Genomic DNA, 23,110 nt, shown 5'->3' on the forward strand with positions numbered 1-23,110 from the left:
TCTGAAAATACAGGCCTCTTCCACTTTCACATAATTTTTTGAAGTCCTTTATCGAAAAAAAATTTTTTTATTGACCTTCGCCAATGTAAGTAATAATATTTTTTAATTTCAAATGCCCCCCCCCCCCCCTTGAAACAAATTATAACCCTCGATAGTCGAAACTACAACATTTCCGCGGATACCAAAAAAGAATTCGAATTTTGAAGGAATTTTATAGAATCTTGTAGAATTTCTTTATAATCCTTAAAATTTGTTGGAATTTTTTTTAGAATTTTAGTGTACACGGCATTTGAAGTGGTTTACCACGAAGGACAATGACTGCAAATTTTGGTGTGCACTACTAGCATTTTGTAGAATTTTCAGAGAATTTTACAGAATTTTTTAGAATACCTACTTAGAAGTTTTTGGAATTTTACAATACACAACATTTGAGGTGGTTTACCACAAGGGAAAATCACTGTAAAATTTTGGTGTACATTACTAGCATTTTGTAAAATTTTATAGGAATTTTTTAGAATATTCTAGATTCTGGAATATTTTTACAATACTCACGGTCAAATTTAGCAGAAAAAAGGCGAAATCGTTGAAGTTAAAGGTACAAGGTTAGCTCAAATGTTACACAAAAAAATAAGTACTTCTTAAGTACTTATTTTTAGTTTTTTTTTTTCAAACCACACAATTACTATTTTAAACAATTTTTATATTTGTCTAGAATTTTTTTGAATTTCTTTTAGAATGTTAGTGTACTAGCAGTAGCAGTAGAATTTTGTAGGAATTTTTAAGAATGTTCTAGAATTTTTTTAGAATAGTCAGAATTGTTTAGAACTTCTTTTAGAATTTTAGTGTACCCAAAATTTGAAGTGGTTTGCCCCTCGCTTTCAACATTGACAGTGACGGTGGAAAAGGTTTTCTGAAAAAAAATTTCGAAAAACGGTCAAATTTACAAAAAAAATGGCGAAATCGTTGAAGTTAAGAGTATCATGTTGAATAAAAATAATTTTTTTCCATTTCTTCAATAAAATATGGAGCATTCCAAATTCAAAAAACCTAAGTTTGATACGCCACTGGTGACCAGAACATTTCTTCGATATGTTTTGCGGGAATGCAGAAATGGGAGCGGGAGGGACGCGGGATAGTATTATTATTATTTTATTAAAACGTTGTGTCTACTACAAATAAAACAACGAGGGGTTGAACCGAACATAAAATTTTTTTTTCCTAATGTACAGCGGGATATGCAAGTATGCATACCGATGCGGCGGTTCGCATGTATATCACGCGTCCGTCGCGCTCCCGCATTCTCGCGTCGGTTTGAGCGTACCTTTATGGTAAAGAGGGGACGAGGGGTCTTAGATGCCACACCCTGTATAAGTATATTGTGCCTTTTCAAATGGATGAAATATATTTTTTGAAGTTCCTTGAACACCTTTAGCGTATTTTCCAATATATGTTGGCGAGTATGTTGGAAGGCGCTATTATGGCTACTTTCTCCGTCCGTCCGAAGCCTTAACTACTGTTTTCAAAATATTTAATTCGACGCCAACTAAGCAAAAATTTTTGAAACCATACCTAATAGCAACTTTGGGTATAAGAGGAAGTGCCACCAATTTAAAAATATTTTAGATGAATTGCTCTTGTCAAATTTTCAAAAAATTCCGTTGTCTGACATAAGTAACGATACCAAACCTAATTTTTCAAAATTTTCATCTGTAATTTTTTGCACAAAAACGAAAAAAATGTACAATTGAAAACTTCCTAAAAAATTCATACTACCAGTTGATGCATTGCGGGGGCCAGAGCCCCGATAGCCCCCTCACCCCGGCTATACTGTTGAGCATGCGCGACCATTTTAGACTAATCAAACACAAGCTATAACCCATATACTTCTTGGCGACCAATAGATTTTTTGAGACTGAATTCCCCTCACATATTTTCATACCCATACCAAAAAATGTAAATGTTTGTTTTTAGTTGGTTTGTTTTAGTTTTTATTTAAATGTAGAACTGTCATAATAATATAGTGGTACATCGTTTAAAAACATTCGTTCCTAGAATAATTTTAATCCCAGAAATTAATGAATCAAGAAATTAAAAAATTACAATATTCAATTATTTAATGTCCGAAGTCTCACAATAAAGGTTTTTTGGGTTATTTTTCACACTAATGGCAAACATGGGTCTTATGTGCGCTACTGAAATATTTTAAAAATTATTCCTGAAAGAGATTTTTTAAAAACACAAAAATACTGACTTTGTATTGGTTTCAGTTACCTTGCCATAGAAATAAAAAAATACAGATAATGTCAACGCACTTTCATTTATATCCCTTACTTATTCCTCCTTAAGAGATCATACCTACTGAATTTGTGATGTGTGATTATCACTGTTTTTCATTTTCACATGGCTAGTAGGGACCAAAATTTGAAAAATTGTACTTAAACAATCACAATCATGCATGCAGAATCAAAAACAATTGCTCAAGATGTTCATATTTCAAAAAGCACTGATTTTTCTCGCAACCAATATATTTATTTACAATATTCACTGCTTGTAATGACACATCTTTTTCTTAATTAAAGAGAGGTATGAAAATAATCACCACTTAAAATTGTCATATACCAATTGTACCTATCTAACATGGATTTAGTGGAACTGTCAATTAAATACAGTTACTGTTCCAAAAATTCCCATGGCACGAATTTCACTTTGAACCAATTCAACTCTCTATTCATCAGCTCGTTAAAGGGGCGGCAAGCTTGACAGTATCAGAGGAAAAACATTGATTATGCAATCTCGCACCTATTTAACTAATATCCGTGGACGGTCATAGTCCTCGGTGTACCTTGCTTCTTATAACCTACGAAATGATTCGGTACTTACCATTAGGTCCGTATTTCTCCTGATTCCTTTTGACTTGATCTAACGTTAATCCTCTTTCTGGGTCTACGGAAAAATATTTGACTACCTCGTCCACGCTTTTCATGTGGCCATCCTCCATGGTGTCGGGTTTGTGTTCTAAAAAATTTAACAGCCGATTAACGGGGTGGCTCGTAGAGGGACTGGTAAAGTGTGATTGTGGGGATAAGTCTTCGAGGGATTAACCTCAAATTTGACTGACGTGGTCAAGATTTCGCAATTTAACAGCGTGTCGCGCTAAGAACTCACCGTTCTATAAAACAGCATAAATCCTAACAGAGTTTGTGATAAATTAGGTAAATATTTGACTAAAAGCTTCACGTGGGTTCAACAACTACGAGATGACAGTAAGTTTCTCACTGAAAACACTCGCACTGGACATTATATAAAATAAGGAATACTCGAAAATATCACTTTTTGGCACAAACGCACTAATTTTCAACAAAAACTGTGAGTAAACGTGGCGTCTTTTGTATAAGAAAAAGTGGTGTGATATAACCTAAATTTTTGTTATTTCTGTGAAATGAAACAAAAGCAAAACGTGTGAGTACTAACACCACGCAACTGTAGAACTGACAGTACTACTGTGAAGTTGACGTTTAGGAAACAATTGAACGTTATAGCATGTGGATGCCTGTGATTGGACAGCTTTGATCATGTGACGGTGCGTCGCGAGCGCGCAAATTTTCGAATTTGTACGCGCGGCGCTGCAATTTCTCTTTTGCGACAGAAGGATATTTCGCTTTACATAACTTTAAAACTTTATTTTGAGAACATACGACGTCAAACGGCGTACAACTGACTGACGCAGCCTTCCCTGTTCGGGCGCCTTGCCAGCGCGCCAGCGGACGCTTTTAGCACGACGCGACTTTCATAATTATTTTGGCAAGGGCTCGTTGGACGAGCCAATAAGCAAAGTCGACGAGAAAATCCGCACTTAGATAGTATTTTGGCTCATATAACAAAAAAAGAACGTCATTCTGAACGCAATCAGCTGTTATGTAATTGCGCGCGAAAAACCACCCCAAAAACATACTTTCCCAGTCCGTTACTTAAGCAAATAATAATCCGTGTAATATCCAAAGGGTACTTCTTCGATCTTGATTTAGGCTCACTTCACTGATTCACTTTCAACTTACCCCTACACAAACAAAAATGTGGTCCCTAGTGACACTACTCGTCGGCGATCACTATAAAACGATTAGCTAAACGGTCACAAGTGCCCTTTTAGCACCCCATGCGAGAAGTTCACTCTAATAGTTGTTAAACAGACGGCTGACCAAATGCAAATGTTGAGGTTTTTATAATCTCGGTGCTACTACTACCTGTCGCAAATGGGATACACGATTCTGGCAGGACGCCAAAACCCGGGATTTTCCTCACTCTTTTGCTTTAACAGTACTGTAGATGTAATTTTTAAATTGTCCAAAGCTCCCCGATTAAAAAAGGCGCACTTTTTTCGTGCATTTTTATACCCCCAAAACTGTATTCCCTAAAATACTTTTCGTGTAAGATTTTTTTTTGGTGCATTTCACAGGACGTCTGGCTAGTGAAAATAACGAGCGCGCGTTTTCCTCCAGTTTGCAATTGCGTGAAACGTACAATCAACTTGTTTTAATCACCTCCAACTTGTCAACGGGTGATTTATATAAATGTGGTTCAAAAATTTGGCCCCATCGTACTCCGCATTGTTTCATCTTGTTTATAATTTTGGCAACGAGTAAAAGCTTTGCATATTTATTTTAAGTGTGCCCTACTTGTGGGCTTATAAGTATCTTTGACAGCTTTTGATTGATGCAGTTATTAAACAATTACGTCTTTTTTTATTAATTTATAACAATAGATGGCACAATTACAACATATTGTAAAAACGTTTGTTTTATCGGGGATGTAGCTCAGTGGTAGAGCGTTCGCTTTGCATGTGAAAGGCCCCGGGTTCGATCCCCGGCATCTCCAGTTTTTTACTATTTAATCCCGTTTGATTTAATTATTAACATATTTTTAGCGCATTTTTGCAAATTTATTTGTAAAAAGTAGCTTTTAATCTCACTTTGGCTGGCTGGCTGGCTGGCTGCAAATGTGGGCGCGTAGAAGAACTCTTGTAGAAAGGCAACGGGTGTACGTGTATCTACAAGGCCGTGAAATTTGTCAACCTGAGAGACATGGCTACATGATGTGGGGTTGGCGACATCTGGGCGTCATCCTCGAGCGTAGTATACTAACGTGAAGGTTTTTCAGTTTTTTCCTATCTTCTACTACAGTTTTGGTCCGATTCTTTTCAAATTGATGTCGTCGGAAAGATGTTGTAAACGCGCACAACTCCTGCATGGCGGAATTTTGTTTTTTGTCCTAGCGGCGAAATTAACGACCTTTTGCGAGGCGCGCTCGCGTCTTCGAGAAGTAGTCAACTTCGGACGCCTTTTACCTTCCGTTGCGAACTCACACGGTTTAACGTTTCGTAAATCTCGAATCGCTGTCTCTGTTTCTCGTGTCGCCAATAGAAGCGAATTGCGGGTGAACTGGTCGTCGGAAGTGGCTACCGTCAAAGGGAATGTGGTAGCCCCCGACACGATTTTAACTTTAAAATTAAAAGCGAATTGCGGGTGCACGTGGAAAGTGGGGAACGGTTGTAGTAGTCTTCGACAAGATCTGTTATTGATGGTTGAGTCGAAAGTGGCTAATAGAATACTGATCTGCCACACAAAAATGCGCTGAAGTCCCTTCGATCTCACAGGAGGACTTTGATCATTTTTTGCATATTCTTGATTAAAAGACTGGGAAAAGTGAAAGGACGTACCTAATATGTATAGCTTGCGTGCTTCTTCATAGCCGACCACCAAAAATTGAGTTTTCCCTCACCAAGGAGGATTATCTGCATGGCACAATAGACTACAGTCTAGTGATCTTGGGGGGGGGGGGGGGGGGGCGAATCACTCCAGTCATAGTAGACACAAAGGTGGCCTCACATTGTTTTTGGACAAGGTGACCAGATATGCTGCCTCAAATAACAGGACGTGCCGCGAAAAAAAATGGGGGGGGGGGATTAAATGAACACCAATACCTTTTTTTTTCAATTACAATCCACTTTTTTGTACTCCTGGAACGAGGGCCAGTCTGTGCTAGAGTTTTAGATTGTATTTGGAGGTGCAGGAGGTATACACATTATACCATCCTATTATCCTAATAAATTCAAAATTATTCTTTGTAGCCTTGTATATTTATACGTTTGTAGTTTTCCCGTGGATTTTTGTGTATATTCTGTGGTACGCAATGTGGGATGGGAACCACAGTCCAGCAGTGGCACAAGTACAGAAAAGGGGGGTAAACATTTATTATTCTACAAAATTAAAAAATTCTATATTTACATTTCCAATAATAAACGAAACGTGAATTAAAATTAGAATAACAACAAGTGCTCTACTCATATAGAAAAGGTGTAAACTAAGTTAATTAATTACATTTTAAGTCCCTGATCTTTAAAATGTGTGAAGTGACTTTAAAAAACTTTAACGAAATTCTTCCAGAATTAGAAAATCTATTAAAAAGTGCAAAATTAATTGCAATAGATACAGAATTCAGTTGCCTAACAGCTTCTAGTAATTTAGAAAATAGGTAAGTTAATTCTAACCTACAAGGCAGTGGCGTAACAATACAATTCTGGCATTTATACTGATATGCTCGTCGGCCATATTGCCATTTTTACGGTGTTTTAAATGCAAAACGCTAATGAAAATATTGTCTAGAAATTAATTTTTATAAAGATGTATTTCATTTTCATTATATTCTTGTTAAGGTTTTAAAAAAATTGTGCTATATTCATAATTGGCCCCAATATGGCGGACGATAGTTATTTGACTTCCTTTTGCAAAAAATATTTTTGTACCTCATTAAGTATAAGATCTTTGGAAAATGATTATGCCAATTCAATCAAATTCTTCAATAGTTCTTTTGGAATTCATGAAAGGGGCGGGGGTGTGTGTAGCCTTAGTGTTAGTTTAGGGATTTGGAGTACCTATAATCTTCTTTATAACGAAAACCTTATGGTTTTTTTAGTCTGTTCGATTCAGCACAAGACAGATATTCCAAATTACGGACGACCGTTCAGCAAATAATTCCGTTTCAATTCGGATTGACGGCGTACACTTTCGATCCCGATTCCAACACGTACAAAGGCCACCCGTACACCTTCTACACATTTCCCAGAACTTCCGTAATTGCCAACATAGCGTTCGTGTCGCAGGCCGCCTCCTTTCAATTTCTCTCGTTGCATAACTTCGATTTTAACAAGGTAAGATCAAAAATTGGAAAACTCTGAACTTACATTGTGCCTATTTCAGTTGGTATATGAGGGTATTCCGTACTTAAACCGTGTACAAGAGGAGGAAGTAGCGAGGGAGGCGGACAGTTTTTGCATCGGCAGCAATTCGGAGTCCATGGTCTTGGAGGATCTCCTAGATGAGTGTTGTCAAAGTGTAGAAAATTGGTTGAACAATGATAAAGATACTGAAGAATTGATTTTGAAATATTTAGAATCGTTTAAATATAATTATGACTTAAAATACTTTTGTCATCGGGAATTGAGAAGTCGGTTTAGAGGCTTATGGACCTTTGAGGACGATGAGGGCTTTAAAGTGCAGCGAGTCTCGGAAGAAAAGTGTCTTGAGTTGATTAAAAATGACAAACTGCATGGAGAACTATTGTCTAATCTATTGGGGTTTACCAGAGTGTTTCGTTTGTTGGTATTGTCAAAGAAACCAATTATCGGACATAATTTATTTTTTGATTTAATGTTGCTTATCCATCATTTTGAGACACCTTTACCGAAATCTTACTTGTTGTTTAAACGAACGGTCCATTCACTGTTCCCAAAAATTTTCGATACTAAGTACATAACGTTTGAAGTGTACAGAAACATACTGAACGATAAACAAAAATTAAAGACGGGTTTGGCAAGTGTCTATTTGTATTTCAAAGATGGGCCCGGTCGCCACTTAGCGCCGCAATCTCCCTTCATCCAGCTACAAGGTTGCAATAGCGGTACCTTTCATAACGCCGGTTGGGACTCGTTTTGTACGGGTTACATTTTTATACGTTTGGCTCACGTGTGCGCCGCCCAAAAATCTCAGGTGAGACGGAAATTGTTCATGTGCAACGAGTTACTGCAGGCCGTTAGTCAGTTTGAAAATAGAGTTTATATCGCTCGAGGACATTTGTCGTTTATTGTAAGTTAGAGCGGACTTGATCAACATTTGGGACTATAGTCAATTTTAGCAACTTGACGGCGAGGACCCCGAGTCGAGAAGACCGCCGAGATTGATCGTGCAAGGACTTACACGGCGACCTGTCGATATTAACAAGGTAAGGAAAAGGCATTTTTAGTAGTTCCAATTTAAACTGCAAAATTCTGACTTACCATGCAATTTTATAATTTATATTGGTAGACATAAAGTATGATTGTGGTAGTCAGTGTCCGTGTAAAAGATAAAAAATTGTCGCATTGATTTTTGAGCTTCTGGGCATCATGCCTGCTTGGTTGGAAACTAATTTTTGACATAATTTTAGCTTAGAATAGCAAGGGTGTCTTTGAAATTTTCAAAAAAAAATTTTGCCATACCAGTAAGGTGTTCTTTTGGGACGAGATGCGCACGAATGTTATTAAGAAAAGTTTTCAGGATGAAAAACTGAGTACACGTGCAAAATTTGCAGGGTTCGCAAATGGTCTCTTTCTTAGACATTGGTCTCTTTTTTCAATGCTGGTCTCTAAAAGTCTCTATTTTTCATATTTGGTCTCTAAAGTCTCTAAATTTTGCATGTTAAAAAAGTATAATTCATAATTGATAAACCGCAGAAATTTTACATTTTTAGCGCATTTTTTAAGAATTAAAAAAAATGCGTTTGGTCCGTCCGGACCCACTTCTGCCGTTTCGAACTACTTCTAGGAGAATGGTAGGTAGTCCTGGAATTCTTTGCCGTAGGTAGCCTATACTTTGAAGGTGTGCCAGACGGCCACCAAATTTCGCTGTCTAAAAGGGCCCCGCCCCCCACACGAATTATTTCCTGAGATGCTGTTTTTGAAAGTAAAACGTACATAACTTTTACATACGACAACCAATTGGTCTCAACGAATCAACCGTTTTCTACCAACTACTGCTCTTCTTTCTGTCCTCTTATCAAAGTAGGGTGTGGAGGGGCAGGGGGGGGAATAGTTTTATCCTTCATGGTACTCTAATGAAAGGTCTCAACGAAAGGACTTAATTTTTACCAACCATAGCCCTCCTCCTCGACCTCTTATCGCGATCGGGTATATTCCCTTATACCTCGAGAACGGATTGTCGGAAGAGGGTACTCACAAAGGGCCATTGGGACGTCTGCAAGGAATATATCCATTGGTGAAGTCAAGAAAAAGCTATTTGGGTTAAAAAATGCGTTTTATCCTCACAAGAGTTGTGCACAATTTATAGTTGTTTAGATATATTGCCGTCTATGTCTCATCTATTACAAAATAAATATTTTTTGCTTAATTTTGTATGGAAATTGGCTCTCGAAGGTCTCTAAATGGTCTCTATTTTTAAATATGTAATTAGAGACCAAGTCTCTATTTTTTTGCTAAAATCAGTTGCGAACCCTGAATTTGTCATAGGCCTATTTTGATTTTTTAACTGGATTTTTTAGGAAATCAAAAAAATGACTCATAAAATGATACTGAAAAAAGCCCCCTTAGTTGCAGTAGCAGTTGAGACTGCAGTGTATCTCAGCTGTTTTTAAAGATAGCGACTTGCGGTTTTCGCGACCCTGTACCACTATTTTGTGAAACTTTTAATACCATCTTACCACAAAATCTAGCTATGTTTATTTCTGAGGCAGTTTTCGTTTTCACCCTGTATCTCAGAAACAAACGTAGCTAGACTTATTCTGTTTGTGGTCTAAAAGTTTCACAAAAAAGTGGCACAGGGTCGCAAAGACAGCACGTGTCTATCTTTAAAAACCGCTGAGATGCAGTCTCAATCAGAATAGGGCCCACTGAACAGCACATTTAACACTTTGGATCTATATTATATTTGCCACATTTTATTCGAAATTTGCCACATTCGCCCAAATTTTGCTACATTTACCAATTTTGCTCCATTTTTTAATTATTTTTCTCATCAAAATTGTTGTTTAAATAGCAACTGCAGTCAATATAGTTCATTAAAAAACCACCATAAATGGTAAGCTATAAATGTGCATGGAATTGCTATAAACTAAATGGTATGTGGCACACATAAGTGGCTTATGGTGAAGTTCAACTGTCAATTTTTGTCTCAGACAAAAAGCGAGGCAAAAAGATAACAATGTATTACTGCGTTTCGAAAATATGGACAGGGTAATTCTAATGTAACTATAGACGTACCATTATTCTTTCCAAATAAAATTTTTGGTATATCACCTACAGACTAAATCAATAAAGAACTCTCTAGGTTACATCCCTGCTGAGCAGCTGTGGATTTGTGGAGGTAAAGCCATATTCATCAAATGGTCAGCGTGCAATAGTAGCCGTGGATAATTTTGGCAGGTAAGTGTCTATTCTTTATCTGGTTCAGTAGTTACGTTTTTTTTTAAGTTAGCTAAACAAACTTGTATTGTATATCTATTTATACCACCCCTCCCTTGATAGTTACACTACCAGACTGTGAAGTCCTTCTTAATTAAATTTCTTTAGGCAAGACTATTAAGCACCTGCTACTTATTAATAACATGCCAAGTTGGCAATAACAAAACTTTTATCTGTTATTTTCCACCTAATAATAGTATGAACATATTGCAACTGGTATTTTAAATCTACAACCGATGCATTTAATCTTCTTCTATTATAATTTATTGTGGCATTTTGTTTAGCGCTCGCAGGATTCTAAGAAAGTTTCAGTCTCACCCGGATTTTGTAATACAGCAATACAGTTTTTTGAGGCATTCGCCTGTGGCGAGCGCGTTCTTTTGGTAAGCACTTCTGTGTAAATATACGCTATCTATAGCCGGTTTTGTTGCAGGAGTGGGCTGATCCTGTCTGGATCGTTTTTGGGATGGTATGGGTATTTAAAAACACGCTAGCTGGAGGGATAATTGTTTATTTTAAGTAATTGAGGATGAATATATTATAAAGCTATTAATTTTGAACGTTTTTGTATTTTTTTAAATTTTATTCATGCACTTCAAATGCTTTTTCTTGCTTTGGTGGTAACCTAAACGAAACTTCACCAAATAATTTTTCTGTATTTTGACCTCAGTACGCAGCAAAGCACAACGCGTGATTACAACTTACTATACAGTGCGTTTGAGATAAGAGGGCCATCTCAATATCTCTCTTATTTGGCGAGATGCGAAAAATTGGTCAAATATAATTTGACATTTGAAGCTTCCTGTGTAACCGTGCATCGAGGCACGTCGGTTGTTTAGGTTGCAAAGTTTACCTATTAGGCGGTCATTACTTTTGTCAATGACCGTACCTACATGTATGTGTTTGGTTGTTAGGGTCCTCAATTTTTGTATCGATGGAAAAATCAAATAACCAGCCCTTAATGATTTCGAATGGTAATGTGTTGCTATGAAAGATATTGAAAATGTCCTGTTGCCTTTTGCCATGTTAAATTACATTTCTTTAATTTGTGCAAGACTGTGAAGCTATTGGGTCGCTTCTATTCCTAGCTGTAGCTTCAAGACCGGACGTTTGTTTGGCCGTTGGATTTCTTTCAAGAAGGGTGGATTTTCCTAGCTAGCGTAAAGGAATGGACAATGGTAAACTGACTCTTGGAGTACATTGAAGCACCCTTGGGGGGCTAAGAAACAAGGAAATCAACAATAATCAAAGCGCCAAATTTGAATTGAGAATCTGCCTTCAGTTGAACAAGTTGCTGACTTCTTTATTTATTTAACCACAGATGTCATTAGTTTCTCACATTTTATCCAAAGCGCATTGTATAAATTGCAAAGGCCTCATCAGTACATAGGTACACCAGGAGTTTTAAAATATCTCAGCCAGTGTTCAATAGAATAAAATAGGGCGCTATTTTCTGCCTAATGGCACATATACTACACCTGTTAATATTTATTGAGTACTTCTAACGTGCACTTACTTTAAATTATCGCCAGTTTGCTGTGTCACAATGGGCCAGATTTACACACAATTTTCACCGCAATTTTCTTAAATTAGGTGTCAAATAATGCCTACCCGCTCACTAATGTTTTGGCACGCATTAGATGAACGAAAATACGGACTGCTCATTATCTTTAACGCCTTTGTCAATCTAAACCGGGTAGGTATAAATAAGAGCATCTTCATTAGTATTATTTCATTATCATCCAGACATCCAAAATTAATTTATGTTTTTAATGAACGCATTGTGATTTCTTCGCCAAAGCGATCATTGCCAAATATCTTACACTAATAAATTAAAAGTAACACGAAGTAGCCCTTGAATCTTTTTTTGCAAAGCACAATTTCTAATTATTGTCAAATATAGAGCGCCGGATTTGAAACGCAGGTCTTGTATTTTTGGATCGGTAATTATTCAACTTGACTATTTATAATTTTGAACAATTAAATTCAGTTTTATTCTCTTGACCAAAAAAAACGTAGGATGATGGCAAATATTACCATTGTTTCACAATAGTCTAATTTTATCCAATACCCTGGCATTTGTGGATAAGAGTAAATTCGTAACAGTTTTCGCGTGACCTTGACAATTTTGTTCGTATTTTTATATTTATAGGCACGTGCACCTGAAATGTATTTTATTTATACTATACCTCATTTCATTTTTTTCCCGCAGAAGAGGACATTCCCTTACTAATAAAAATAGGTAAACAGAACATGCTGCCAATAGTGTTTCCTCGTTGTCATTTTATTCATAAAAATGATATAATTGTGTGTAATGTGTTAGTCGATTATACCGGTGTTAAAAATATTAAAAGGAGTGTTAATGTTAGAAAATGACTGATTATCGGGACTTTTCGTGGGCACCCAGCCTTCTCTAAATACTTTTAAAAAGCTCATCAGTAGAGGGTCAAGTTATTTTTAATTTATAGAATAACAGCCCACAGACAGCTGAAAATTGGCATTTGTGTATCATTAAAATGTTGATGGTGATCTTTGATGATTACCATACTGCTTGCCTGCAGTTTTTGTATTAGTCATGAAACGTTTAAAGACCCAGGATTAACTTTTAAAATAGTACAATTGGTACTCAATATTTTCTGTTCCGTGTTCTGATCTTGACTGCTTTCTAGCAAATATTTCACTTGGCATTCTTTTACTTAAAATAGGCCCTGGGCTCTGCAAATTATAAATAATCTAATTAAGTTATTATTAAATCGGCAAATAATTTGCCTACCAATTACCAAACCATTACACTAAAAGCCAAAAATCATCCCTGTCGCACAGACACATTCGTCATAATTTGAAGTGTTTTCTGCTACTACAAGTAACATGAATACCTACTATCTCTACTTACAAAGTACTACAGGCGACACTTTTCCATTAATTTAATCTTTGATGCACATTATACAAGTTCTTACCAAATTAACTGTGATTCGATTGTTGACTATTTCGATTTTGATTTAAATAGAAAGCGTTGTTAAATATAATTTCGCTTTGGTTGTTTTCAATTAATAAAATATACAACATAGTATCTCTTACTTACACAAAAATCGTTTTCTGCCAAAACTCACTGGCATCTGATGTAATTTAATTTTAAACTTTGGAGGTTTCTTACTGGAATGGTCATAACCGACTTAAGGCAATACCAGAGACTCCCTATTTTTAGTGATCAGAAACCGAAATTTGTAGCAAGTGGTAAATCATCTTTCTTGTGCAGGAACTTACATACTATTATTACACAACCGGATATAGTGATGCAATTTTCTGTCATCAAATTAAGCAGTACATTAATTATATGCAAGGAATAATAAAAAAAAGCTGTTTGCATGTGTCACTATATTAAATATTTTGTTAAATTCTGAGAAGTACCTGGCTACGTTTCAAGTCGTAAAATTCATCAAGAATAGCTAATTTCGCTCGATTAAAAACGCTTAATTCAAATTTTCGAAGGACCACCACAGTGGTGAGTCTTTAAAATTTATTGTATTAACTCAATTCCACATTCAAAACACTGTAACATGTTGCCTCCCTACTACTACTATTGTAAATCAATTCAAAAATTGTGTAAATATGTATGAACTATTTAGGAACTTTTGATCACACATCAGTTTCAGTCACTTGCAAAGCAGGTATTCGTGGAGCGTTTATAATCTGCAAATGAAGCTGATGGTATTACATTTTCTGCTCTTTCTTGAACTCTTTGCAATATGTGGGTGGTAACATACCCCTACGGTTAGGCAACACATCTCACACCTGAAAGAATGGCAGTATCAGAAAAAAAGTACCAAACGCTTTGTGCATACAACAACCATAAAGTCTTCGACTTTGATTAGACTCGTTTATAGTAGATTCAGGACTAGTCCATGAAACGCATTAGGCAGATCGAAGGCAACCAGGTTGCAGGTGAACTTGCGAGAGCGGCAAGCGCGAAAGTATGGACCCAAACCGGCCTGTGGGATTACATATGACACAGTGAAAAAGAAGATTTATGCAAAACTTGCGAAAGACACTGGTAGAAAATTCCAGGACAGAATCATTCCAAGATCTTTCTGGCACCCCCAACCGAGAATGAGCATCGTCCATCTTAAAGCTAAGTAAGATGAAGATCAAACTTGCGACAGAAATGGTCACAGGCGGAACACCTGCACATTAATGAGACTGACTGACAGCCCATTGTGCAGGGGTTGTGATGAGGAAGAGGTGTTTGTTATACTGTAGAGGTGGTTATGCTTTTATAATTTTTTATTAAGTATTTATTAATGCATTCATGTAAAAAGTGTACTATCAATGTATCGCCTGTACGATTCGACTACCGCAAAGGAAGTACCGTGCATCAGTTTTCTACGTCTCTTAACTTTAATAGCATCTCTAAGGCGATGAATAAAGTACTCTCTTGTATGCCTGAATGGCCATTATGGGGTAGGTCACCCTTGTCCCCTTACCAGCGTCGCCACTGCTTTTAGTTCAAATGTATTGTTATGACATTTGTTGAGCCGATTCAATCATAACCCCAAAATTACCAACCCCATTTCTCAAATAAATTTCCGAAAATAAAGCTTTAATGTGCTTCCTTACAACCACAAACTAAAACGATGCAGTCTGTTTTAGCCACCTACACCGATCAAAGTGACTTACCACCCGAACTATGTGCAAAACCCCTTTCGTTAGTAGGCATATCGGGCCTCGACACTACAAACAATGCCATTCACAAGGCGGTTTGGGAAACGTTTAACAGTAACCGCAGAATAGAAAGGTCGCCCGTGCTCTTCCGACTCATAAGTAATTCTCACGAATTTCCCATTGTTAAACCAAAAAGGAACTCGTACGAATGGTACATACCGAAGGGAATCTTGAAGAAGAATTGGATGAATAAGTACCTGAACGAGATTCCCGCGGTGATCTCTGTGTTTTACGATTTGGATTGGAATGATTCGCAGTGGAATGAGAAGATGATCGAGTGCGCGTCACGTGTGCAGTCGATTCGAGCCGCACTGGACGGTCGCAACACCAGAATAGTGGTGGTTTTAATTCAGGATACATTGCCACTACCCACTGGGGAGGATATCCTGGCGACCGAGAGAGCGGTTGCACTTTGTGCCAGTTGCGAATTAAATGCCAAGTCGTTATTCGTTCTTCCACACGGTGACCACTTGCAAGGATACGTTATACGTTTAGAAAATGCATTTTACGATCTAGCTAAGAATTTTTATCATTTAGAAGCTAAGAATGTCAAATCCCATCGAGAGCACTTAAGTAAAACGACCCATCAGTATTTATTTGTGCGGCATCAGTTTAAGATGGGTTTCTTAAACGAACTCCAGCAAGACAATCATACTGCTCACAAGTAGGTGCTGTTAACGTCACTGTTTTGTTAATCGAAATTTACAGGCATTACACGCACGCTTACAATAATTTATTAGAGATACGAGTGGTGGACACAAACGCTATGGAGATAAGAACAGTGGCCGGCTTTATCAATTATAAATTGTGCCGGCTAATGTTTGGTCTCAGTCTGCCCAGGGATGCGATATCGCAGTTCCGTTCGCATACCGACCGATTTAAGATGAGGATTGGATTTCAAGAGTTGGCGTTTGAGCATCACGCTTGGCTTTCAAAACAGTGAGAATATACAGTTCGATGATTTTTGTAAGGTTGCACTGTTTTTTCTTAGATTTAGTGTGTTTGGTGATATTTTCGATGAAGCTGTGAAGTTAGGGTTGCCGGCAGTTCAAACTCAGCATCCCGGTTTGTATTATCAGCAAGCGGCGCAGTATGCGATTGCTAGGAAGAAATCCTGTCACGAATTGTGCCAGGTAAAAAGATCCATATTTTGTTTGTACTGTTTCATGCCCGGTTTTATGCTGATGAGTAATGACACTCCAAGCAGTGATCGGAAAGATACTTTTGCAATGTATCTACTCACAGTAGTATGTATGTAAGTGTAAAAGTATACACATGTCTTATGGGAGAACAGATTAAGGCCGTTGCAAACTTACGCGCGGCGCCGCGAAGCGCCTTATGCGCTCACATTGATTTCAATAAGCCATACCGCGCATCGCTTAAGTGAGTGTTTGCTTACATAAATCAATGTGAGCGAAAAAGACGCTTCGCCGCGCCGCGCGTAAGTGTGCGACGGCCTTTACTTGACTTTTGAGAAATATTGACAAAAATTTACCATATACATAGCGCATCCAGAAACTAAGTTGTCTTATTTTTTTTTCTACACTAAAAGTATTTAACCCGGAAAATACCTTCGGCCAATAGTTTTTTATGTAGGTTTTTTTAAATGGGTCAACTTTTTTCTGGATGCGCCTCGTATATACAAATGAAAGTATTTCATTGCATAAGAAGAAATACGTCCTAATGTATTATGCCAGTGCACCTACACTAGTAAAAAAAAATGATCAGTGGAATACGGTTCGATGTTTGTTAAGAATTGTTTGCAACGATTATATTAAGGAGTTGTAGTAAGTGCCCCTTCCTTCTAATCAATGAAAGGTGGCTTATACGGAGACGTAAAAAACAATTTTTCTCTTTTCCGTCATTTTAAATCGTAATAAAACTCTCTATATAGAATTCATGCCGTCCACTTCAAGCGATATGCGAAAAAATAGACGGTCAAACGTGTCAATTACGTATGACGCGAAGGTTTCTGATGTAAAACACTTTCCGAAATTCCCACGGGAACGGTAAAAAGCAGGATTTTATGTTTTACACTCAAAAAGAAACTTCACATTTAGAACGTAGGTTTCTTTGAAGGCGTTAAGGTGTGCTCCGAGAGAGAAAACGGGAACGGAGTACGGGAAAAAATAAATTTTCCCAAGGGCGATACCACAGATATACACATTCAACAGATTGCTAACCTTATGCATGGCGTTGGGTTTCCGGTTAATGTTCGCTGTTTGGCAAATGCACTTGCCAGAACAACCAGAAAATAGAATTTTGTAGCGTGTAAGGAGGCGAGCAGGAGGATCCAAGGTCTTGATCGGCTCTAAGTTTCCGTTGACTTCTCTCTTCCAACCCCACATTTCACTGGTAGTTGGTTCCCATTTCCCAAGCCTCCTGAACTTGGTGAACAGGTGTGATATTTCGATGACCCTTTGGAAAGAGGGAGGGAAGAAAAGTTTGGGATTGGTACAAGATCGCAAAAAAATCAAAACTAGACTAAAGTAGAGGGCGCACGATATACTGCAAAAAATATCTTTTCTCCTGCTTATGTAATGGCGGCTGGTGCTGATTTTGGTTTATAAGACACTAAAATGATGCTTTTCTCTTCCCAATTACAGAGTGACCCGCATAATGCTTTTTAGAGGTGCCTTTGGAATCGCAGGGGCGACTAAATGCAAAATAACGTTTTTTGACAGATAACCTGCACGTTATGTTTGACATTTCGGATACATCACAGGGTTGAAGGGGTTGATTATTAATAGTTTTTGAGTTACAAGCAGAAAACTGAAAAAAGGGACTTTTCTCCCCTATTTTCCGACGCCAGTTCGTCCCTCGCCCTTTGGGAAGAGAATAACTGTACCAAATTTCAAAACTACACGAATTATTCGTTCTGATCGACAATTTTTAGGCTAATTTTCTTAGACTTGTAATGTCAATAATCAAAATATTCAATCTTACACTGCGATTTCCATTTTATTTATACATAATTTCTATACAATTAAATAAACAAAATAAACAAATTACGAATGCGAATATAAACATAAATTATCCATAGTCCAAACTACGTAATATGACACAAAAGGTGCGTAATTTCAAAAAATCAAATAATCCAAAAACCGTTCGGTTTAATTCATGTATATCAATTTTATTAAAATTAAGCCGCCACATGGCATTTTTCAGATATTACCAAAAATGTGTGCCTTGAGAAAATCCACTTCTTACGCACCCAAAAAATGTAATATCAACGGTGAGGTGTGGGCAGAAAAATTACTGGACCTGTTTTTGATGACAGTTATTGGGGAAAGATACCCCAATCTAATAAGATGTTTTAAAGAACTTTTTGGATGATGTTAGTTTGCAAAGTTATGTACTTCAAACAAGATTGCTGAAGTTTTATAAGTTAGAATTAATTAATCTCTTTCACAAGACACAAACTATGAATTCGAAACAAAATTTATATTCAATTGATATATCAATTTCGTACAATTAAAGAGACTTGACATTAACCGTAGTCATCCTGACCTCTATGTGACTACTGATCTAACTGAAACAAACGGTTTACTTTTCAGAATATAACCAGCTATCCCACTCCAGATCCTTTAGAAAACCTAAAAAACATAGAATTTTACGGTCAGAGATCATGGAGGCCTGGCAAACTTACAGCCGAACCACCAGATCCCCATTTGGAATCAAGAGGAATACAGGCATTGCAATTTTTAGAGACACAAATAAATCATTCGGTTAGTTACGCATTTGGTCCTCACAGAGCTGGGCAGTATTCGATTTTGTAAATACTTTTTAGTATTCAAATACTTTGTAATTAAATACTTTTATGGAAGCAGTATTTGTATCTGTAACACAAATACTTTCACAAATATTTAGTATTCGAATACTTCGCAAAGTATTTGGATACTTCGTATAGTATTTGAATACTTAACCTTTGTTACTGTTTGAAATTATGAATTCTACAGGCCACATTGTATAAGAAAATTTTTTTCCGGGTCGATCTGAGACAATTTTTTTTTCGGAGCTCAAAAAAAGGCAGTGTACAACCTTCCTTTTTTACAAAAAATCGACTGCACCAAAATTTCTCGGTAAAACACTTTTTCTTATTCATTTTGGTGCGTAGAATCCAAAACAATTCCTACTTTTTCGATCAGGCTTCTCAATCAAAAGTTATAGACTAGAAACCAATTTCGAAAGAAAATTCAAAGGGCTGTAACTTTTGAACTAGTAGCCCAATCCTGGAACTGTTTGAAATTATGGATTCTACAGGCCACATTGTATAAGAACATTTTTTCCGGGTCGATCTGAGACAATTTTTTTTTCGGAGCTCAAAAAAAGGCAGTGTACAACCTTCCTTTTTTACCAAAAATCGACTACACCAAAATTTCTCAGGAAAACACTTTTTCTTATTAATTTTGGTGCGTAATTGAGTGACAAGTATTCGAATACATTCTAAAGTATTTGAATAAGACTTATTTTTTAAAGTATTTGAATACTTTTCAATGTATCTGTATCTAGTATTCGCTTGTGCTGGACGTAAAAGTATTTAGTATTCAAATACCTTTGATTTGTGTAATGTATTTACTTTTTAGTATTCAAATACTTTTTGAAAGTATTCTGCCCAGCTCTGGGCCCTCAGAATTTTTGCTAAACATGCTTACTTTGTAGAATAACATAATATCGCTCTTCGGTTTTGCAATATCACAGTACAAAACATATAGATGTCTGAGGATGAGAAGATATTTAGTTGTACAAATGGCGGAGGAGTACTATAACTCTGGTGATTACGGCAAGTCGCTAACGTAAGTCCCGACCAAATGAGACTAGAAAAATTCTAACCGATCTCTTGCAGTTTATTCACTCACATGCTTTGGGATTATCGAACGGAAAACTGGTGGAATTTATTGACCGATATTTTGCATAAGGCGCTGCAGTGCGCCTACTTAACCGCCAGTATTCAGGATTACGTAAGTTTATCGTTGGAGCTAATAGGGCCCTCTACCAAAATAAGTACGAACAAGCGAAAGGACATATACGAGAATGTACATCGAATAATTAACGTGAGTCTCCAGCCTTGGGTTTTGTATGCACTGAGTTGCATTGTTTAGAAACAAATTCCTGAGCCGGACGTAAATACACCGTCGAATGCGATCGGGGCTGCACACGCACTTTGGACGCAGCTGTTCGCATCTCAGTCGAGCGGCGTGTCGTTAGATATGAGTAATATTTTATGCTGTATCGACACAAAGGCCAGGTTTACCCAAAGTCAGTATCAGGGAGATCAGCCGGTGACTGTTGAAATTCTTGTTCGGTGAGTGATATTAATTTGCCATGACATCCACTTTTCATCTTTGGAATAAGTGTATAGATATTATTTTTTCCAGGAGTTCCTGCATTTTTCCGCTGCAGTTGGCGAACATTTCGTGCACTATCAGCAGTGGAGTGTCGCAAACAGTTCATACAATGGACAAGGCTGAAACGAAAGACCTTACGTTTAATGGTAACGATGTGAAAAAGTTTGTTATTGAATTTATGCCCGATCCAAATGATATCGAGAAAGAGTTACAGGTATAAATTGGTTACTTGGTGGTAAACACAGTCTCTCTTTCTCTCTCTTGCAGATTGGTGCCGTAAATTTATGGTTATGTAACGGCAGTGTGAACCACATCGATTTGAAATTCACAGGCCTCGGTAACGAAGCGAACAAAGTATGCGCGGACTTTCTGCATTTTCGCAGAACTTCTCGCCCCATCTACGAATTTGATAATCTCAAGCTACTGTCGAAAGCGCTGATAGTACCGCGCGATTCGAAGCTGGGCCTCAAAATCGACCACCATCAACCCGCTCTCCTAGGGGAGTGGTACCAAATCCGGCTGTCGATTACAAACAAAGAAGTTTGTGCCATCGACAACCTGCAGCTCGACATTAATTTAACGAGCGAGTTCACCGATCAAAGTAAATTGTTGAAAATGTAAATCTTGATAATTTCCGAACTTTTAGCCGAGCTCTACACAAGTATTAAGGAGAAGGCGCAACAGTTACCTTTATTAGTAAAGTTGAAGAACTTGGGTCCTTCTGAAAGTGTTCAAAAGAAAATTTACCTGCGCTGTTACAGTGTCGGCCCTAGAAATGTATGCGCAAAAATATCGTATTTGTTAAAAAGCAAAAGACCAATACCAAGCGTTAAGGAAGAATTAATTGACATTCCGGTCGTTAAGCCGTTCGAATTAACGACAAAGTTTTCCTCTTCAAAATTTGGTGATATAAGCAAATTTTATGTGGACGAACCGTTTATTATAATGCCAGTCATTAATTGCCTTTCCCCATGGCCAATAGAAATAAAAAGTGCAACTTTGGAATGCGTAAGTGGTACAAAGTCAAAGTGGTAGATTGATAGGTTTCTCTTACAGTCGACATCAATAAGTTTGGTCGACAAAACTACAAAGAGCCAAGTGGAAGGTGTAACTTTGCGCAACGGTGATAATGGAACTGATATATATTATGCCAACGTATTGAAACCGACCGAAACTCCTATTGAAGTCGGCCATTACAGTGTTAAATGGAAAAGGTAGATGTTTTTTGTCAATCACCTCGTAAATCAATTAGAGCTTGAGCACAGAGTATCTTATAAAGCACTCCTTATTTTGCTTTCTTTAAAGTGGTAGTTGAGCCATTTTGGTAAGGTCAAGTGTACTTCAGATGAGCCATCATGCAAGTGGCGAAGGATCTCCAATATCCTTTTTTAGGAAGTAACTATTTACGTCCACTAAATCACTTAATTTATTTAACCCCACACCTGAGACCAATTAGTTACAAAAGTTTATTTATTTAATAACTCATTAGTAATGAAGCAATTAACAAAATGTATTTATTTTCAGTACACTATTTTAGTTTAGGGATTACCTCTGTCGTTAGCCGCCCTTAGAAAACGGACGTTGCCCGGCTCTTACCACGTGGAGGTGACAGTAGGATTTAAGCGCGCCAAAAACACCTTTTGTACTATGCGATCAAAATAAGTTGCACTCGAGTCACTTCGTGTACTTAACTTAAACTTCCAAAGGCGGCTTGACAGCAACTCATTTTTGTTCGCCCTTTATTTATTAATTAAATCATTTGAGCGTGAAAAGCAATTGTTTAATTAAGGTTGGCGTCACGCGAGAATCAAAACGCCTTGATCAGTCGCCATCATTAATTTCTGGACTGGCTAAACCCTATGTTAATATTACCATTTTGTCACAGAGAAAATGGCGAGACGGCCGTCACACAAATCAAAATAAAGGGACTAAGTATCGAGTGGATTCCTTTAAACCTGGAACTACCACTACCCGCATACGGATTAGTGCGCACCCCTCTCCTTGTCAATTACAAGTTTTACAATAGATCACGGCATCTGTTACAGCTTGACATGAACATGGAAGCGAGTGAGGCTTTCATGTACGCCGGTTATAAACAGGTAAGTCCCCGCTGAAGATGATCAGTCGCTAATTCGTTTTGTAGTTGCAGCTATCGATTTTACCGTCGAGTACGAAAACGTTACAATATAATTTGTATCCGTTGGTCGCCGGTAATGTTATGTTACCAAAACTGTCGCTGACTGTTAGTGGTGAAGGAATGGAAGGTCTGACTTTAACACAAGAGCAGTTGGATAATTTAATAGACAGGTCTTTGCCTACGCATGTCTTTATAATGGTGAGGTCCCACACCGAGAAAGGTTTTTTGATTATTAATAATTTTATTTCTGCAGCCACAAGGCAAGAAAGTTCCGGTTTTGACTGAGAAAGCTATCGAAGTCCAATAATTTTTTAGTCTCGCGAAGTTATATTGTTTAAATGTTATGTATAATAAATTTTTCATTAATACAACCTGTTAGTCTTAGCCTTGTTTACTTCA

The 23,110-nt window shown here is 37.3% G+C and overlaps 3 protein-coding genes and 1 non-coding gene across 9 annotated transcripts in view; 3 read left to right on the forward strand and 1 right to left on the reverse strand.

Annotated features, from left to right (window-relative positions):
• LOC116168454 (calcium-transporting ATPase sarcoplasmic/endoplasmic reticulum type) overlaps positions 1-4,213 on the reverse strand; it is a 32,672-nt gene extending 28,459 nt beyond the window's left edge. For 4 of the 5 annotated variants that reach the window (XM_031484299.1, XM_031484300.1, XM_031484301.1 and 1 more), the window contains exons 1-2: positions 4,056-4,213; positions 2,881-3,015 (exon numbers count right to left, since the gene is read on the reverse strand). In XM_031484299.1, coding sequence (XP_031340159.1) covers positions 2,881-2,998 — 118 coding nt within the window. In that variant the 5' untranslated portion in view covers positions 2,999-3,015; positions 4,056-4,213. Of the gene's footprint in view, positions 1-2,880; positions 3,016-3,165; positions 3,528-4,055 lie in introns of those variants that run through there. The other variant, XM_031484298.1, reaches the window with a different exon arrangement.
• Positions 4,214-4,800: 587 nt separating this feature from the next.
• Trnaa-ugc lies at positions 4,801-4,872 on the forward strand. Its single transcript has one exon. It is a non-coding gene; the product is annotated as a tRNA-Ala (tRNA).
• Positions 4,873-6,201: 1,329 nt separating this feature from the next.
• Positions 6,202-11,067, forward strand: LOC116168457 (pre-piRNA 3'-exonuclease trimmer-like). The gene is made up of 7 exons (XM_031484304.1): positions 6,202-6,528; positions 6,970-7,204; positions 7,254-8,138; positions 8,188-8,274; positions 10,374-10,468; positions 10,792-10,890; positions 10,941-11,067. Exons 1-7 carry the CDS (start codon positions 6,398-6,400, stop codon positions 10,999-11,001), a joined length of 1,593 nt encoding a protein of 530 aa, XP_031340164.1. The 5' UTR covers positions 6,202-6,397; the 3' UTR covers positions 11,002-11,067.
• Positions 11,068-15,035: 3,968 nt separating this feature from the next.
• On the forward strand, positions 15,036-23,095 carry LOC116168455 (trafficking protein particle complex subunit 11). Of its 2 annotated transcripts, none has more exons than XM_031484302.1 (14): positions 15,036-15,890; positions 15,935-16,165; positions 16,218-16,359; positions 18,784-18,954; positions 19,889-20,022; positions 20,073-20,280; positions 20,329-20,531; positions 20,605-20,788; positions 20,842-21,175; positions 21,221-21,582; positions 21,631-21,788; positions 22,460-22,673; positions 22,718-22,909; positions 22,965-23,095. In XM_031484302.1, exons 1-14 carry the CDS (start codon positions 15,139-15,141, stop codon positions 23,016-23,018), a joined length of 3,339 nt encoding a protein of 1,112 aa, XP_031340162.1. In that variant the 5' UTR covers positions 15,036-15,138; the 3' UTR covers positions 23,019-23,095. The 2 variants fall into 2 exon arrangements, with proteins under 2 accessions (XP_031340162.1, XP_031340163.1); XM_031484303.1 differs by having other exon boundaries at positions 20,608-20,788.
• The last annotated feature ends 15 nt before the right edge of the window (positions 23,096-23,110 follow it).

Source organism: Photinus pyralis, unplaced genomic scaffold (assembly GCF_008802855.1).
Source record: "Photinus pyralis isolate 1611_PpyrPB1 unplaced genomic scaffold, Ppyr1.3 Ppyr1.4_LG4, whole genome shotgun sequence".
Taxonomy (NCBI): Eukaryota; Metazoa; Arthropoda; class Insecta; order Coleoptera; family Lampyridae; genus Photinus; species Photinus pyralis.